The 20,306-nt window shown below is 40.4% G+C and overlaps 2 protein-coding genes across 8 annotated transcripts in view; both read right to left on the reverse strand.

The window, feature by feature from the left end:
- Positions 1–5,463, reverse strand: part of C6H1orf87 (chromosome 6 C1orf87 homolog) — a 39,668-nt gene extending 34,205 nt beyond the window's left edge. The window contains exons 1-4 of one of the 4 annotated variants that reach the window (XM_061630498.1): positions 5,352–5,463; positions 4,329–4,369; positions 4,034–4,216; positions 2,856–3,000 (exon numbers count right to left, since the gene is read on the reverse strand). In XM_061630498.1, the coding sequence (XP_061486482.1) occupies positions 2,856–2,962 (107 nt within the window). In that variant the 5' untranslated portion in view covers positions 2,963–3,000; positions 4,034–4,216; positions 4,329–4,369; positions 5,352–5,463. Of the gene's footprint in view, positions 1–2,855; positions 3,007–4,033; positions 4,217–4,328; positions 4,370–5,351 lie in introns of all 4 variants that reach the window. The other 3 variants (XM_061630496.1, XM_061630497.1, XM_061630495.1) reach the window with 3 other exon arrangements.
- Positions 5,464–14,004: 8,541 nt separating this feature from the next.
- The window catches only part of LOC133387765 (FRAS1-related extracellular matrix protein 1-like), a 197,706-nt gene continuing 191,404 nt past the window's right edge, over positions 14,005–20,306 (reverse strand). For all 4 annotated transcript variants that reach the window (XM_061633224.1, XM_061633227.1, XM_061633225.1 and 1 more), the window contains 2 exons: positions 16,798–16,883; positions 14,005–15,782 (listed from right to left, as the gene is read on the reverse strand). In XM_061633224.1, coding sequence (XP_061489208.1) covers positions 15,544–15,782; positions 16,798–16,883 — 325 coding nt within the window. In that variant the 3' untranslated portion in view covers positions 14,005–15,543. The remainder of the gene's footprint in view (positions 15,783–16,797; positions 16,884–20,306) is intronic.

The following is a 20,306-nucleotide window of genomic DNA, read 5'->3' on the forward strand; positions in this document are numbered from 1 at the left end:
CTTTTAAAAATTACTTCCCCATGCTACATGGCAAAGCTCTTTTAAGGCCCAGAGGAATTCCAAAATTCCAGCTTATATTATGGGCTGGCTACCTGTCACACAAAGAGGGAGGGGAATTAAAAGCTCCAACAGGCATGAGGGACCTCTTGGATGTACCTTAAGTACCTCCTTGGATCCTGGCCATGATTAATGCCATTCTTCTTTATGCATGAAACCAGGCTATCCAATTAAGCCTTTTGATACTTTATCAGCTACAGAAGGAAGATCCGTGGTGGAGGAAAGCTATTTATATTAATAACTGTCACAGTGTTCACATTTGGCATTTTTCCATCAGAAAATCACTTGCCTGCAGCACTTTGTTTTTATATATCAATATCAGGGTTATGTAGGAATAACAATACCACAACAGTTTTCTCCTTAGTATAATTAACTTGCTGCAGTATGATATATAGTTTGACCCTGACGGCTAGTATACAAACAACATACCCTGTATGTTTCCTGTACAATTCCTGGACTGTACCACTTATGCCTGCAGGTATTGGGAGAAACTGCACATTTGAAAGGTCACCTAGAAACAACAATTGAAACAACTCAGCACAAAAACCCTCAGCATCTTAGGGAAATTGCTGGTTAGAGCCATTCCACCTGACCAGAGCCAGCACCAGAGGGCAGCTAGGTCAGGCCCTGGCTGAGGGCCCCTGAAGGGCCCCTCCTTAGGGTGGGGGGATAGCGCTCCCCTTCCACTATCTTCAACAGAGTCGACTCCCAATCCTACCACAGATTGCAGAAAGGGAGCTCCCTGCCCCCCCCAGATTGTGTGTGCTCGTGGCACCCGCCAACTCCATCTACCTTGCCTCTTTTTCGTGAATGCCCTGCGTGCTGTGCACATAGCTGCCATCAACCAAGATGGCGGCAGAGGCTTCCCTAAGGGGTTGATGCCTGCCATCAACCAAGATGGCAGTAGGGGCATGTGCGTGCAAGTAGCATAGTGCACATGAGTGCCATCAACCAAGAGGGCAGTAGGGGCCTCAGCCCCTTAGAGAAGCCTCTGCCGCCATTTTAGTTGATGGTATGCACGCAGGGCTTTCAGAAAGAGAGGGGAAATAGGTGTAGTGGGCACAGGCCCACCTGTAAGGGGGATGCTGTGGGCCGGGGGGGGCTTTTGGCTGGTGGAGTTCAAAGGGAGATTGGGACCTGGGGAAGGGGTCTGAATGTGAAAAAGATCTTGTGTAAGTCCCCCCCGTGGCTCTTCCCCTGCCACATGAGCACATAAATTCAAAATTTAAAACTTTGACTTTATGTGCTAATTTGTCTTTGGTTATTGGTCAAGAAATAGGTCAAGGAATGGTAGGTTTTTCTTTCCCTGCCACACTTCCAGAACACTCCATTTTCAGGCCTTCCCCCAGCTTCCCCTGGGTCTCCATCTGCTGGGCTGGCTGTCCCCAGTGGATCCACGGCAGCTCTGGGTGGCTCCTGGTGGAGCCATGTCTCCACCGCAGTGGAGGGCTGGTGCTGGCAGAGGCCAGTGGAGCCGGGAGCCTCCTGGCGTGGCCAAGGATCCACAGCATCCAATTCACCCCAGCCCTGAAGAAGGGTGAGTTGGATTGCTCCCTATGTCTCTGCACACAACAGTTCAAAGTGGATTTGATGTATCCCCTCTGTGTCTATTTTTTTGTGTTGACCACATGACATTGTCCTCATCCAAGTGGCCAGCCACATGCTTCCCCTAATTTAATTTGGATTTTCCTGATCTGCAGATTATGCAACAATGAAAAAACCGCTAATATAAAATTGCATGTTTCACAACTGAGGACGTACTGAAGCGCAATGTGTGGGAAGGGTTGTGGTTTTTTTTACTTGTGTGGTGATATTTTGCAGGGTGCCATCTGACATCACAGGCCCTACTTCCACTGGCGAGGTGCTCCTCAGTGGGCTGCTGGTGGGGCTGGGCAGATACACACAGTATTGTTTTTATTTAACCTGCTGCTGTGTGCAAGTTTGGCATATCAGAAAATGTGTATCTCAAAAATTAAAAAAATGGCTGCATGCACAGCTAACAAATACCTCCACCAATGCCCACAATGGATCCCAGGTTGCCAGAAATCAGAGATGATGGGCTATTGGTGGGACTGGGATAGCACATATATTTTTTTGAATTATTTTTTTACCCCAGTGTTTTTGTCAAGTCTTGTATATAAGAAAATTTATCTCAAAAATTAAAAAAAGACCAGACACATAGGTAAACAAATACCTGCACACATGCCCACAGTGGACCTCAGATTTCCAGAACTCAGGGAGGGTGGGGGAGTACTAATTGAGGAGAGGGGACAACACCGTGCAAATGCTATGCACTAGTGTGGATGGGAAACACTGAGCTAGAGTTCAATTGAAAGCATTCATGTGTAGACAAACATCCACAAGTGCACATGGAAAAATCATATCTGTGCAACTCAAGAGTGCATTAACATTCTGGTATGTACACAGCCTAGCTCTAAATTTTCCACACTACACTGAATACAGGAATAATATACTTTCCTTATTTGAGTGTATAGAAACAGAGGCTGCACGGCCCAACACAGAGAAAAATGTGTTTAAACCCATTGATTTTAAAGAGCCAAGTGTGCTTAAATTAACCCTGTATTCGATTAGAGCTCAAGATACTTTTAAGAGCTCTGCTGTTCCCTTAAACATCCTGATCCTGTGAGTACAATATAAGTAAAGCACAGGTTTCAGGATTTATTGCAGTTTAATTGCTATGGTTTAGTATCTCTGATTTTGCTCAAATTATTTTTTAAAATGAATGACAATCCCACTCATATATATCAAAAATATTATTTTACAGATAACAAGCTTACCCATCAGGTTTTTCCACAAGGCATCGGACATATTTGCTCCCAATGATTTTTATTACAGTTTCATAATTCGCATTGAACCCATAAGGGATGTTTCTGACGGAAGCCATCACCAGTACCAGCACACTTTGAATAGCAGGGCACTTCTCTGTAACTTCAAAAAGCAAGATTTTAGAGACTCCCTTCAAATGCTTTTTCTTGAAAAATGGTACTGAAAATCCATATTAAGAGTTTCAAGATATTTTAGGGCAAGGGTCTGTTCATATTGTGTTTGTAATTTCCATGTGGCTATCAATAGAGTATCAACAATTTAATAGAGTAACAAAAGCAAAACTAAACCAGATCCCAGCCCCCAAGGAATTTACAATTTAAAGTTTATGTTGGAGACAGGATGGAGAATCAGACAAAGAAGGGACTATTGGGAACAAATGTAGTTACCCACACTTTTTGTTGCCGTTGTTGTTGTAGATGAGGTCTTTTGTCGTCATACACACACATCTTTCTGTACGGGCTGTCTGCCATAATAGCTATCAACCCAAAGCCAATGCATATTTTATCCATCTTAACTGTAAATTTAGATAATAATTTCAGGTCCAGATGGGTGCCAGTTGGGAAATCAGTTTGAAAAACAGGAATCGGCCAACCTGATTTTGTTTTAGCCCAGTTCATGCTCAGTATCTACTGTATTATTAATATTTACTATATAATTGTAGTGCAATTATTGCTACAGATTTTTCAATGTGAAACGGTTGTTTAGTTTTCTGCATCCAACCCTGCTCTTTTAGAACACTAAATTACACATTTTCAACAGCCAGAACACATCCACTTATATCTTTCATCCCTTTTATTTTGGTATTAGTATTATACACTTCGCATGGAAAGTAAAGTCCCCCTCCAAATACTTGTTGTTGCTGTTAAACAGTTAACTGGTAGAAGACATTATGCCTCTTTCTTCCTTAGAACAGCACAGTTTGCATCTTGAACCATTCATGGCAAAATTGAGCAAGCTGCTCTTCTTAATGGGGGGGGGATCATCACAGACCCAAACTAACTTGTCCTAATGGCCAGAGAAGCTTCAAGTAGCTTTCACTCGTATACTCAAGACCACACTCAGGGGAAAAAAACCTAGCATTAGGCTCTTTAACATTTCTTTTCCTACATCATGGACATAGAGCACCCACCTCTGTTGTATTCTCTGTGTAACTTTGCCTTTTTCTAAAGGTAAAAAGCATCCAGCTGTAGTAGCAACCACTGCCACCGGAATGAGTGGTCTGCTTTTCACATCCACTCCGAGGAGAAATCTGCTGTTTCTAAGGACGCAGGGCTGTTGCTGGGCTGGGCTAGGCTGGGCAGAGCTTGTCACTCTACAGTCAGTGTAGGAGGAGGCATGTGTTAGCTTGCAGAAGAACAGGCTGGCAGATTGTTTATCTGATTTATGCAATTTCAAATTCTCGGGGGTCATGTGGATTTGCCTACCTGAGTGGTGGTAACTACAATGTTTTAGCAGGACTAGCAGACTGTGAGCATTTCGAAAAAACAAAGGAAGACAGTTTAGTTAGGCCAAGTGTGCACAGACAGGAATGAGCTTTCAAATAAATGAAAAACAGTTTGCTATCCAAGCTCCAGTAAATGTTCACTTTTAGCGTCTCAGTTCATTACCTAAAACCACAATTTTCAAAAGAGGAGCAAAGAGCAATAAGGAAGAAGATTGGCCTATTGAATACAATATGACTGCCTCTCTTAAATGGGGGGGGGGTTATTTAGTACTGTGGCACTATACCACAAGGGGTTAAATTTAGATATAGAATTTAGCAAGAGCAGAAGAGCTGCAAATCTCTTACTGAAAGATAGGTTTGTGGTAAGGGATTAGAACTAGAGATGGTGGAGACATTCAATTTAGTTTGCATTTAAAACCAAATTTAGTAAATTCACATTTTCCAAAACAACATGAGAACCAAAACACAGCTATCCTTCAAAATTCACACTTATCTGAATTTTGCAATGCAGTTCTCTCACCAAACAATGTTTACAAAAATGCATATATTAGGGGGAAACGTGCTTAAAAATGACTATATTTGTGAAAATGACATACAAAAATGCATTATATTACTAGAAATTGCTTGCAAAATGTGTACATTAGACAAAACTTCATACAAAAATGTGTTTATAAGGAGAAATTTACACTGAGATGCTGAAGAATTTTAATGAGGATTTAAAAAAAAGAAATTTGCAAATTGCTGCAGAGATGTGGAGAACTGAATTTAAGATTGGAAAAATGAGAAACTAAGAGAACCGAAATTGATAGATCCTTCCATCCCTAATTAGAACAGTGGCAAGGAATCATCTTCAGTCCAGGGGCCACTTTCCCTTGTGGGTGTCAGCTTCAGGGCTGGGGGCTGGGCAGTAACAAAGCAGCCGGCAGTTAGCTGGGCAATAAATCAGTCAAGGCCAGGCAGATAACAGAGGCCAGCTGGCAGAAGAAAGGCTTGACAAACGAACCAGTAGCAGTGTCCAAGAGCATCGTCCAGGTAGGGAAGCAGAGTTCAGAAAGCCAGGGGTCCAGTCTGAAGGTCTAGAGGCTAGTAACAGCGTTACACATGAGGGGTCACAACCAATGTTGTAATCAGCAGTCTGCTGCAGCCATGAACTGCCTTTTATAACAGACTCCCTAAGCCAGGTGCCCATGATTAGTTTCCCAGCTGCTCAGAGCTGCTTGTTCTTAAACAACCCGACCTCTTCCTTTGTTGCTGTGCTACTTGGTGGTGTCTCCTTTCTGCGGGGGGGAGGGGAGCCTCCTGTTCATGCCCAGAATCCGATTGAGGGGCTTCAGCCAGGTCCTGGACATTCTCCAGCTGGGGAAGAGCCAGCGTTGTGTCCTCAGGGATTCCACTAGTTCCTTCTCCTGGGTCTGCCAACTCTGCCTCTGCCTCTTCCTCCGAGTCCTCTGAAGGGGCCATGACAGTGGGCAACCTCTTGGGGGCCACATGCCAGTGGTGAGCAGGGCCGGAGGCGAGCATGTGCAATACCAGAGGCAAAAGCAAATGGAGGAATGAATGTGACTCTTACCTTTGTACGGGAGACTGCATTCCTGCCATGCAAAAAACCAGAAGTTTTTAACACACACATACACACCTCTCTATCCTTCATCCAAGCAAGCAGGAGGCATTATCAGTTTATATACACATGGGAGCTAGGCAAAAGCACTTGAAGAGAGTGTGGATGTGGGCTAGTGAGGGGAGTCTTGGTGAGATAGGGCAAGACCTAGGGAGAGCCCTGAGGGTCAGATAGAAAAGCCTGGAGGACCATAGGTTGGCCTGAGGTTCCCCACACCTTAATTAGAGATTAAGTGGAGAGCCTGGCCTGGGTAAGCAGTACACAGAATGGACTGGTTTGCACATCACACTAAGCTGAACCATAGCTGATAAATACACAAGTGGAGAGGCTCCCAGAGTAGAGATCACATCCACTTTGCTCTTTGCTGAACCCTATTTTGTTGTCTGATCGGGGACTTGTGGTTTAGTTTTTTCCAGACTGACCATGAGCTCTAACCAAAGTTTGTTCTATGGTTTATGTCTTGTGGTTTGTCCAGGAGAGCTAAACCATGAGCCCGGGTTTGGACAACCCCCCCACGATGGTTTAGCTCAACATGGTAGAGCAGCAAGACAATTGGGGAGTAGTCAGTCAAGCAACTGAGGTCTATTCTCTGGGAATCCTTCCACATTCATAATTTGGCTTTGTATGATGTGCAAATCAGGGCGATATAAAGCACAAGCATGAACTGTGAGAAAAAGGTGAAAAGGCTATGCTATAAACAGACACAATATGCCTCATTTTATTATTATCTTTGGATTTCTTCACCATAAGGTCCCAGAGTAGGTTACAACAATGTAAAAATACAATATATCAATTAAAATTTTAATGGTACCATATGTGGTGTGGCACCATTATGTCAGTGTGGTGTGATGGCCACAGTGTTGGGCTGGTCCAACAGGGTTCAAATCTCCACTCAACCATGAAGCTCACTAGGTGACCTTGGGCCAGTCTCTGTCTCTCAACCTAACCTTCCTTATAGGGTTGTTGCAAGGATAAAATAGAGAAGGGAGAACCATGTATACCGCTTTGAGTTCCTTGGACGAACGGGGGGATATATAAATGTAATAAATAAATAAAATAAAATGAATCATAAAATGAAATGTACCATATGATTGTATATCGGTATCAACAGCATGATTGTTTTTTTTGTAGGTGTGCTGGGCCAGGGTAAATGCAGATTTCCCACATATGTGCACAGACATGGCTCTTCCCACATTTTATCTTCAAAACAACCCTATGATGTGGATCAGACTGAGAGTGAATGGCCCAAGGTCATCCAGTGAGTTACACGGCTGAGCAGGGATTTGCCCTAGTCAACATTCTATCCACTACACTACTCTGACTCTCAGCACACTGGCACACAAACATGGCCTCCTGCAAGATTCCTGTGTTACTGAAGCACACTAATATGAATAGGTGCAGATAAATCTCATGTTTATCACATTAATTAAAAAACGTTAGAACTGTTTTTAAATAGTTCCTTGGAATGGCAATGCCGGATCATTTGTTTGCCATCTAGATCCATTTCATTGCATAGCTGAACTTGGGTCAATTTCACCACACAGAGACATGTTGGGGACTTTTGGACCATTGGACCAACTCAGTGGACTCAGAAAGGAGTGGCATCTTCAACCATTAGAGGAAAATGTCAATATCTTGCTTGGGCTTATTTTTCAAAAGCCTCAGGCACCAATTCCAGGATGCCTTTTATTAGAAGCGAAAGAAATAACAGGAGCCCCCTTGCTGTTTTGCTCCCCTGTAATTTGCATGGCTGTTAGCAACCAAACACCATCTTTAGGAAACTTGGCATTCCTGCCAGGCTGCATGTCAAAGAGAATCAAAATTTTCATATCATCATCGCAGCATGAATTTTCCTTCTCCCAAACTACTGTGCAATCTGTAATTTTTAACCTCACAAGTTTAAGATTGTACCTTAACATTTGTGGGAAACAGATGGCTCCAGCAAGCTGCCAACCTGTTGTTTAAAAAGCTTCTTCCAAGAATTGTTTTCTACCCATAGTCGCTTAGCATAATTAACCTTTCATGTGATTTAATAAACAGGAACAAACATTTGCCATATCATATTAATAAAAAGAGCCACTTAAGGATGCACAGAGTGATGGTGTTTTTTTAAATCCAGAGAATGCCACAATTCCTTTATATTTCTTTTCATGCCTTAAAAATTATTCAAAACACAGGTCACCTCATTAATGTTGCAAATGGTTCCAGCACTAATGGATATACACAGGAAAATGATTTTTGTTAACACAAAACATTACTTTGCTTAAAAATAAATTGGAGCTGTCTCAAGACAGTGGTAGACATTACGATCACTTAATTAACAGGGTTCTAACTTCCATGCTGCAAGCTTATTTCCACCATAAGTTGATACCATACAGAAGCAGAACCCAAAGCAATACTACAGATTCTTGATGTGAAAAGCATTTATTGTATATGGCAGCAGGAAGAAGTACCATTGACCCTGCTGCAGTGGAGTGCTAACATAACAGCAAGTAGCTTCTCACAGAGAAACTTACACAGAGCATCAGGAGGGGCGAAACTTACATTTTGTGCAAACTTGGCTACTGGCTAGCATTAACGAAAAGGAAGGAAAAGGAAAAGGAAGAAACATTGAATAGACCAGCATTCTTCAACCTTGGGTTGCTGGATGTTGTTGGACTACAATACTCATCATCCCCAGACAATTTAGTCAGTGGTGAGGGGTAATGGGAACTGTAATCTGACAACATCTGGGAACCCAAGTTTGAAGAACAGTGGAGTAGGCTACGGGTATATGATTAATGCAGTGTGTACAGCTGGTGTGACAGAAGTGTCATTTAACATGCTTTATTAGTGTAATACAATTTAGGCTTTCTGGAGTCCTTTTTAATGTAAATTATTGTTTGGCTTTTTCAAGGTATATATATTTTTTACATTGCACTCATTCTCTAAGAATCAATATATTATTACTTTTGTATGTTGTTATTAATGTGCATATTGTCTATTTTAATTCTATATACTTGTAATTCTGTAAAATTAAGATTAAAAAATAAAAATAGATTAAGGAGTAAAAAAATGGCATGTGCTCTGGTGACACTGCTGAGACTGTCAGGGGAGCAAGTTACATTTTACATCTTTCCCACCATTACATTTTTTATGCCTTATATATTTCCAAGTGATAGTAATAGAACCTTGTAGTACTTTGACCTTTTCAGGATTCAGAAACTTTACTGACTGATCATTTCTGTGTGAGGAAAAAACCTCTACATATATCAAGGTGATGGGCACTGTTGATAGATGTTAAGTGCAAGGTATTATTATTTTATGATTTCACTAATGAAAGGAAAGGTAAGGAGAACCATGAGAAGACTTCCATTCAGAGAATGGCAGCAAAGAAAATGGTAAGAGTGAATGAAATGTAGCAAAGGAGATTAACATGTAACAGTCTAAATCTGTTCAGTAGAGTTTTTGCTCTGGGCTATAACACCAAGATCATTCTGCCAAATTGAAACTGTGAAGGATATGAATGCTTGGTTTATGTGAGTGTCAGTCAAAAAATGAATTCCCCTCCTATGACACTTTCTAAATACTCCCTTTAATAATGCATGTTCCTTATGAGTGCCATCCATTAGAGTGATTATGAATTCTGGATATTAATGATTCATTTCTAATGCTGATAGGATTAGCAGTATGCATGCCTGGGGTATACAGGCTTTGTGGTATAGTTGCCACTGGGAGTAAATGATGAGCTTCCAAAAGTGCAACCAGATATTTGAAGCACTGATGCATTTTACAAGATGCACAAAACAGTGTACATCCAAGTTCTTAATAACTTAAATGTTTTTTTAAAACAAAACATTAGAAAAGAGAGAGATGGGGAATCTGTGACTGCCAGATGCTGCTGGATGACAATTTCTATCCGTCTTGACCACTAGCCATATTGGCTGGGGCTGATGGGAGATGGGCGTCTAACCACATCTGGAGGGCCACATGTTCCCCATCCTTGAATTAGATAAATTCATCATGGAGGGTGAGTCTGTCAACAGCTCTGTCAATGTCTAAATGGAATCTTCATATTCAGAGGAAATATTCTTCTGAATACCAGATACTGGACACAAGCAAAAGGGGTGTCATTTCTGTCATACTATATTTGTAAGTTTCCCAGAAGCATTTTGCTGCCCACAGTTGGAAACAATATGCAGAGCTGAATGAACAATTGGTCTTATCCAGCAGTTCGTATGTTCTTATGACAATAAAACAAAATGGAGACTATTTAACCTAGGGTCCACATAACAATATTGCAAAATAGCTGACAACAGATGTCATTTCACTGTTGATAAAGTAGCTTGTGTTCATTTTTAAGTATAATGTAGATTTATCAGATAATGCTTTAGGTCGGATAAATTATCTGATATATACCTTGGGGACCCAGAAATCAGGAAGCTTTTTCTAGAGGCAGATTCTGCTTTAGAGGATGCTGTAACTGATGGACAGTTTAACAAGAATTCAGCTTCAGAGATGATACTTCGTTAAATTTATACAGCCACGAGAGTGGCTATATACTATAGCCAGCATGGTTTTTTCACATTCCTCAATGTTAAATTGAAAATACCCCCCATGCCATTCTGTTGCTCCATAAGTTCATTTCAAAACAAAATCTTACAAAACTTATAGTCCTGAACTCAGAAACGCTTGCTTAACAAGGTACTCAAAACACTCTGAGGGAACTGAGAGTTCAAAGTGTAAAACAAGAGAAAAAAATCCAGACCATATGCTCAGAGGCACGTTATCAAATTCTTCCAAGCTACTCAGGAAGTGGATTGGACTGTGAAAGACCAACCCAAATTGTTTGCATTTTTACAAATTTGTAGGGCAGTACATTTTCAGTCATTTCCAGGCTAACTTTCATGAATATAGAACATATGAAATGAAGTAACTGAACCAATAGGTATGCTTGGCTTCAAAGGCCACCTTTGCAGTCTACAATAACATTTTATATTATATTATATTCTGTGGAGTCTTCTTCCTTGCATGAGTAGACAAATCATTTGATAGGGTTAATATAGGTGCACAATATTAAACAGGTTCAGACTACTTTGGGACTTTTAAACTGCAACTTGATAAAATGAAAAATTCTATACAATACGAAAAAGAGGATATGTTAATGATCTTCTGATGTGCTGCTCCAAGAAAAGAGAAAAACCATTTTAACTCATATAATGTTCCATATGAGTAGTTTACATTCTACATTTCATTACCAGAATAGGTAGTTAACAGCACATCTGCTGGTAAGTATAAAATTGACACTACATCTGTCTGTTGGTATGCGTATAACATGTTGGAATATTTGGAAGAAAAGGATAAAAGTAAGAATTTAACTAAATTAATTGTCTTCACATTCCATAGCTGTGAAATTGTATTTAAAATGTATGGTGCATTGGCCAGGCATATGTGTGAATTTATTATGAATTTTAAAATTTCCATTAGTTTATCATTGTACTTTGGCTGTCTATGGGAAGTCACTGTTCCTTACCTCATGATTAATTAAATCTGAGATCAAGTCACTTTGCCCATATCATATGTTGCAAAAAGCCATATAACTTTCAGCCATATACTTGATATCACAGAATCTACTACAACAGAGGACTGTCATAAATGGTTCATTCGGTCTAAGTGATTCTGATCTAATTTTGACAGGTGGGCAAGAGAGACTGAATCCTACTATGGACTTGGCTGCCCTTAGATACAAATCCAGGGCTCTCTGATCCATTATGGCCAACATTACCTACTGCTTTCTAATCAGCACAATGCCTGATGTTGTAGCAAGGGTGTGTGAGAGAGAACTGGAATATTTCAGGAGCTCCTATGTTGTCACAATGGGTTTCTGAATGCGAGGACCATGTTCGTGGCATGTCAGATCCCAGGAGTTGGGTGTGCATGCAGACCAGAGGAAGAACTAGCCTTCACCTGGTCTGCCTTTGGCCTATTTAAAGGCACCTGCCCCATTCACAGTGGCCAGTTCAGGCAAAGACTTTCTCTCCCACCTACCCTCCCTTGGTTTGGAGTTTGGTTTGCTGCAGTCTCTCTCTTGCTATGGACTTAGTTACTGGTTGGCAGGGCTAAGAAGGAATTTTGCCCCAGGATGAGTGAAGGTGTTTGCCTTCCTTATAGCAGGGGGTTCATCACCACTGTCACAACTTCACTGGCAGGAGTTGGCACTGGGCAGGATCCATTTTATGGGTAACAAGGGAGGACCCCGTTTCCATTTTAGGGGTCCCCTTATGGGATGTGGGATACAGCCAAATACCCAAAGCTCCACCTCAGGGGGCTAAATGGGAGGCTGCATCCCCAGTTGGCAAAGGCCTTCACAACAATGGTCCATGCCAAGGAGGCCTCACCTTTATCCCCCAAAGGAGAGATGCTAATCACCTAGGTTTTCCCTTCCTAATGCTCGGCCTGGGGAGGAGAGGGGCTCACATTACATAGCAATTTGGGCTCTGTGATGCCAGGATCTGGCACACATGCCATGCCAAACCCTTCTTGTCAATGTAATCAATAAAGAAGATGTGGTTTTGTTTACCCCATAACTGTTTCTTATATAATTATTTCCCCATCTTGGCCCTGGGGAAACATCACACCTGTGCCCGCAAAGGCACACTGCATCCCATTACGGTGTCTTAATGACCATCCAGTGTCAGAGGTAACTTCCAAATTTTGACTCCCAGAGCACATTGTCTTCAGTGCTTCACTTTCTAAACACAGGTTGGGTTATAGCCATTTGTTTAAATATGAAAAAAACCCCATAATGATTCATTTGGGGATACCACTGGGGTTGGGGCTAAATCTGAAATCTATCTCTTGTGACCCTAGTGCATCAGGCAGGTTCCCTCCCCCCCCCCCAAAAACATTTTGTGCTAGATTGAAGCTTAATATTTACTCTGTTCCATGGAACTCATTGGAAGTTCACCAAGAACCAAACCAGCCCTATTTTCATAGTCTCATTCCTTTTATCTCATAGCCTGCTCTGGGCTTCATTTCTTGTTCATGATAAAGGGTGGAGGAATTAATGAACTCAGTATATGCAAATATGTGTGTATATATTAGGCAGCCATCAAGTATCATTGGATGCTACTTCAAAATTGATTTGGAATTACATTTCAGAAGTCTTAAATTTCAGAATGTGTATGTCTGTATGTTAGGAAACCATCATTTAGAATCTGTTGTCATGATCAAATTGCACTCAAGTCCTGCTAGTGGGCTTTCCATAGGCATCTGGTTGGCCACTATGAGGATGCTGCACTATGATGAACTTTTGGCCTGATGCAGCTGCAAGGCTTTTCTTAGGTTCTTAGGATATTCTGAAGACCTCCAATTACAGTAAGTTCGTACATTTATTAAGAGGAAGCAATGCCACATGGTCAATTATCTATTATGCTACCATCTTCAAAGATGGCAACTGAACTCAGATCCTCACCTCAACTACTTGTGTTTGGAGTGGCTCTGTGCTTATTTTTAAAAATTACCAAATTGCCAAGTCTGGGGTTTCACCTTCAACAAGATACAGTCTGAGCTTTGAGCTCTCATCTGAGACCTGTGTGTTGCCCTTGAGTTTTATTCCTTGCAGTCTAATGATGCATGGAGAAATCCTGATAATTGGTTTAGGATTAAAATGCAGAGCCCCATCACTCTTATGATCAGCCAGAAGCCAAACTGCTTTTGTGTAATGACAACTTCTAATGAGAAAGAAAAATAAATTGTGTAAAGGGAGACCTTGCTTTTCCTGAAGTAATTTATCCAAGGCACTGTTTTTACTAAAAGAAAACAGCAGCAATGTTGCCACAATCTAGAAAAAGGCTCTGTGGCAAATTTGGGGAAAGACTCTTCAGAGGAAGGAGGAGCTCCTGTCCCTTTAATTGTGTGTGCCATGTATGTGCATATCTATAAAGACAGACATATATACATCAACATGCCACATTTTCATACAGTAACATGCATGCATAACCTTTAATGAACATAGAAAAGGAATGAAAATGTACTTGTAAACAACTATTGGAGGTCAACGGGTATAGCACATTTGGTCACCTTTAATTTTCCCAGTGTTTCACACACTCCTGTTGGTGCAAAGAACTTGGACACCCATGAACAACACTATTGCCATAATTCAAAGCTCTCTGGGCTTCCAGTGCATGCATGGGTGTTTATATGAAGAGGGATGGCCCCATTACTTCAGTGTGACAGGGAATGCTGCATAGATACATCTCTCACTGAATTCATGGAACACTCCCTAATCCTGGAAGGATGAAACACTTTTAGTTAACAGACATTTCATAAAAACAAGAAGCAAAAACAGCAGCTTTAGTTATTATTTTTTTACTGACAGTCCCATACATGTCTACTGAAAAGTGAGTCCCACTAAGTACAATGAGACTTACTCCCAGATAAGTGGCTGTAGGGCTGCAACCTGAGGCTCTAATATATTCTTTATTAATATATGTTTACTAGGGTTTCTAAAATGTTAGAGACAGTTACATTAATATGAAGAAGCAGTTCTGTTAAGGCAGAATAACAGCAGAACTGAATAATTTGCTGTAACTTCAAATCAAAGAGAGCTTACTGATCTTGAAGATTTTGCGCAATTAAATTATTAGTGTAGAAGGAACTCTCTCCTTTATTTAAATGTGCCCAATGTTTTCAAAAGGCAGGTCCCATGCATTTTTCATGTGATATGAAATGCATCGTGACTCTAAACTTTAGAGGAGGGTACAGGATTATATATGTTGGTCACGTCCCCATTCTGCCTATGCATTTCACATAATCTATAAGTATATGCACATAGGTATGTGTGGTTGGAGATCCTTGAATAGGTATGGCCCCGGAACACATCCACAGTGCCACGGGTGTAGGCTGCTTCACAGGTTATGATTAATGTAGAGAATGGAGGTGGGGCTAGCAGACATAAATGTGAAAGATCCCATTCACTCCTCTATACATGTTCCATGAACACATAAACCACCAAGCTAACAGTTATCCAGAACAATATTTTTGATAATACGTAAGCCTACAAGCAAATAGTCATTTAAAATATTAACTTCAGCATTTTCCATTCTGTGCTTATATAGTTTTTTTATTTTTACATTTCAATAGCATTATTTATTTATCTCAACTGTGCCTCATATTTATCTGTATCACTTAAATATCAATATCAATATAATTTTCATTTCTTTTTGTGAGACACTGCTTACTTTTATCAGCAAGACAAATACTAGCTCCAACTCTTGGCCAACTTTCTCTTGGACCTGCATAGCTGTGACACTGATATTAAAAATTAAAAAAAACCACCTTCCTAATACTGCTCACTGTGAAGACATTTGCTATCTTCAACAACATGTAACCTTTGAATATGTAGAATCTGGCAAGACATCAGCTCTGATGCACTTAATGCACAAAGGATCATATATTTCTCCTTCTTTGAGATGTGTTCAGAAGTTTTAAGAAGTAGCTTTATAATGGGTGGCTTGCATGACTTCATGGCTTGAATTTGTTGTAGCCTTGTTTCTCCTCTCCTGGTAATATCTTGTACAATTCCCTTGCCAACTAGTTAAACCACTTTTGTATTTTTTAGGGAAGTGTCAGTTAATGAAGGAACAGAACAAATATATCTTCCTTTCAGCCTTTGTCTGCATAGCCTTGCAACCCATTTCTTCTGTGTTTGTACAAAAGCACATTTCTGTTCAGTGGTCTTGCATAGTGCTTCCTTTCCTTCTTTGAAGTTATGAAAGGTCACTGGCCGGCCATTGCTCCACACCCATTTGTCTGTTTTACCTTCTTCTTTTAATCCTAAAATTGGAGACACTGCAGTTGTGAAATCCATTGCCTGAATAGCAATGTTAAAGGAATTGCATTAGGCCTTTTATGATAATAAATGCAATTATTCATAAGACAGACTCTTTGATTTCAAAAGCATTTTACTCAAGAGATGCACATGACCATCTTGCTGGTGGCAAATCCATGCTTCCAAATAATGGGCCAACTTAAGTGGGAAAAGGTGTTCTAGCTCAATAATAGAGCTAAATTCTTGCATGTATAAGGTCATAGGTTTAATACCTGACCCTTCCAGTTAAAAGGATGTCAGTTAACAGGGCTGGCAAAGAATTTCTGCCTGAAACATTGGAGCCATTGCTAGAGAGAAGACAGCTCTCTAGGCCATATGGAGTAGGGATGGCGTCCATTGGCCAGTGCCGATGTGAAAGCATTCCATTGACCTTACAAGCCGGTGTCAATTTGAGTTTGTTCTTTGTTCACTATCCACTGCTTTTACTGAACTGATTCCCCCCCTCAAAAATATTAATATCAATATTTTAAATGAAATATTGATAAATGAAGGAAATATTGATAAAATTATCATTAATGATATTATCATTAATATCAATATTTTAGAGGTAGATTTTATTTTTAAAAATCTGTTTTCAACAACAGTGACTGAAAATTGCTACATAAAGTATATTTGTTGTCCTGAGTAAATTCAAAGCATGTTACTGCAAACCACTTCAGCTTGCTGAGATCCTGGCAGTGCAATCATATATATATATGCTGGGAAGAATTTGATTAATTGTAAAATCTGAACACCTTCATTTGCTTGAAGATTCAGTGAAGAAATCAAAGAGCCCAGTAAATAATAAACATTTTGTGGCAGAACCTGATGATTACTAGCTTTAAATCATATATGTAGGACTACTCTGTTTACAGGATGAAAACAGAGTGTCACACATCTCTGCATTCTGTATTTCAGTGGTATTTAATCAAGTACAGCACAAGACATATGCTGTGGTATCCTGAATAATTTTTCACTTACCTATCCAAAATGGCTGCTTATTGGCAAATTTCCAGAGCCATGCCATCTCCCTTGGAGAATGCACACTGGTTAGATGGCCACTGGACCTGGATGTGAGACAACAAAATATGACAAAGACATACAGCCACCAATATTTTTTCTTTTTTAAATCAGAAAAAAATCTGAAAACACTCTTTCATATGGATACGGGTAATGTCATATATTCAAGCACTTTTTTCCTGCTTTTTATTTATTTATTTATTTATTTATTTAATTTGTATCCCGCCCTTCCTCCCAGCAGGAGCCCAGGGCAGCAAACAAAGCACTAAAACTATTTAAAACGTCATAAAAACAGATCTTAGAATACATTAAAACAAAACAGTGTTACAAACATTTTTTTAAAAACCACAACTTTAAAAAAGGGTTAAAGTAGTAGCTGGGGCAAATCAAAACCCCAGGTGGCTTGATGCATCCACTTGTCCCACCCTGGCTACAGCCCTGATGAGAGATCCAATTCATACATCATTGTTTCTTCTGGAGACAGACATTTTTACAGGTGGGCATCGAGGCCTAGTTTTGTTAATGATTGTTTGATTTTTATGCACCTTTCAGGGCAGAGAAGCCCTCTCATGCAACCCACATAAAAGAATTAAAAACATTTTTTAAAAATATATATAACACACACATTAAACTATTAAAACTCAAACTGCAACATAAAATTACTCAAATTCAGACTGCAATCCATAGAAAACAAAATAATTAGCAGTGACAGTTTAAAAATCCAGACCAACATCATTAACTGAAAGCAGGTTAGAACAAAAAGTTATAGAGAAAGCCACATGTACATTCTATAGGAAGAGATTCAACAAAGATGCAGCCATGCTGAAAAGGCCCTGTCTCTTGTGCACACCAGTCTGATTGATCTTAATGATGGACCTGTGAGTGACACCTTTACAACTGATATTAGGGCCAGGGAAAGTTCACATTAGTTCAGGCAGTCCTTCAAACAACCTTCTCCCAAACCATTTTAGGCTTCAAAGGTAGTCATATTTAAATTGGGCTCAGAAATGCTGCACTATTGTAACAGGTAGAGCATAGCTGGTGTATGCTCCAAAAACTTTGCCCCCACAAGCAACTGAGCAGCTATGTTTTATACCAACCAAATGACGCTTCCAAAACATCTCCAAAGGCAGCCCCATGTACAGCACATTACAGTAGTCTAATCTAGATGTAACCAGCAGGTCATGAATAACTGTGGCAACATCTGCCTTCTCTAGATAGGGACTCAACCACTGATAATGATATGTATCTAGAGCCATTATAAAGAAAATGGTAGATGAAACCCATAGGTACATAGGAAGCTTCCTTACACCAGGTTAGACTATTAATCAATATAACTATTTTTGACTCTGTTCTGTCTGCCAGCAGTTCTGCAGGGTCTTGGGACACAGACTGGTCTTTCCCATTTACATTACCTGGTACCTGCTACTTAAACAACTCCCCCCACCCCACTCCACAAAAGTACTTCAGTTTGGCTAGTACTTCAATACATTCCAAGAATGCCTACTGTCCTTCAGAGCATTCATTCAGTGTTTTGATGCTGTTCAAATTAAATAACCTTAGATACTTTATAAGCAAGATAGGCCTGGGTGAAATAGATGATGGATACTCCTTTTATGTGTGATTATTTATGTAACCAAAGAGCAGAATGAAGGCAATATGTTTTAAATGGCTGATTGTAGAATAGTGCTCATATATTCAGAGCATAACATTTCCAATCCCATCTTCACTTCTGTCATAGAAAAGGAAATATATTCATTTTGTGCCTTGGCCCGTTTGACCTTTGCAGAGTCAGGCACTTTTCTGTATGGTTTTTCAATAATGAATCTTATTAGCATGGCATAACATTCAAACAGGCCTCACTTCTGTAGGAATCATCAGAAGGATAACATATTCTGTAATTCAGAAGGTCACAAATTGTAAAATTTATGTCATAACAACAACAACAAATGCCATAAAAGCAATAATACACACTGTGTAAAATGTTGGCCCAGCTTTTTCTAGCCTGCATGTCGTTTTTATGTTAATTTGCAAATGCATTTTTTCCTCACTGAAATTCTGTTGTTGTTATGTGCCTTCAGGTCGATTTCGACTTATGGTGACCCTATGAATCAGCAACCTCCAATAGGATCTGTTATAAACCACCCTGTTCAGATCTTTTAAGTTCAGGTCTGTGGCTTCCTTTATGGAATCAATTCATCTCGTTGCGTCTTCCTCTTTTTCTGCTGCTTGAAGCACTTTAAGCACTTTCATAAGAAAAGCCCTAATGGGATGAGGACAAAGGCCCATCTAGTCCAGCATCCTTTTCTCACAGGGGCCAACCAGATGCCTTTGAGAAGCTCACAAGCAGGGTTTGAGTGCAATAGCACTCTCCCCTCCTGTGATTCCCAGCAACTGGGATTCAGAGGCATCCTGCCGCCAACAGCAGAGGTACTGTTGCTGATAGCTATTGATAGCCTTATCCCCCATCCTGGTCTTTCCCCAAAAAAAGGGGCAGGTAGGACTATGCAGGGTTGGACACTACCACTTGAAGTTACCCTGTGCACCTTCAGGCAGCACCTCCCTATTGCCTTTGCTGTTGCAGAACAGAGCAGGTGGCAGGGCATGTGTGCTGTTGTGTCCCTTTGTGGCCAAGGATCTCCAGGCACCTTGATCATGCAGCTGCCAAACAACTCCCAACTTTGGAAGCTGGAGACCATTTGCACCCATCTCTGCAGCTTTGAAGCTGGGAGGAAGGCTGGCTGCTCACCACAGGCTGGCTCAACACATTATGACAAGCACAGTGAGCAGAATTGCTTAACCTTTCCCTAGCCCCGCACTGATCCTTCTGAAATTTTGCAGCGGATTTACCTAGGGACCCCCTGTGTTATATGCCCTGTTCATACAACAAAACCACATGAAAGACTCCATGAAAAATGTATCTGGCATGGTTGAAGCTGCTTTGAACCATCTTGACTGTATGGGCAACCCTTCATAAAATGAAAAACAAACAAAAAGCCTTCCCTCACAGAGCATGAGAATTCCTGGTACACATAGCAGAATTACATTTTATATATTGTAGAACTTTTTAGCTACTACACTTTACCATCTCTACTCTAATGGAGAAAGTGTAATCTAAATTAAAACAACCAGTTTCCCCCCCTGTTTTAAATAAAGGTACTGGAATAAAAGACAGATATTTCAGCATTGTTTATATATTACGGCTGCAATCCTAACCATATTTACCTGGGAGTAAGCCCCACTGAATTTCAGTAGGACTTACTTCTGAGAAGTATGGTTAGGATTGCCCTGCTCCTGTGAATGTATTTCCTAGCAAAACCAACTTGCTTCTGGTGTTTACGTTTCAACTTAATGTAGACCACGTTGCTGTAATTTATCCACTAAACAATTATGATTAGTCCTTCCCTCCTCTTTAGATGTCTTAAAACACTTCACTTTTTTTAAAAAAGAAATGCACTTTTTCAAGAAAT

Source organism: Rhineura floridana, chromosome 6 (assembly GCF_030035675.1).
Source record: "Rhineura floridana isolate rRhiFlo1 chromosome 6, rRhiFlo1.hap2, whole genome shotgun sequence".
In the NCBI taxonomy this organism is placed as follows: Eukaryota; Metazoa; Chordata; class Lepidosauria; order Squamata; family Rhineuridae; genus Rhineura; species Rhineura floridana.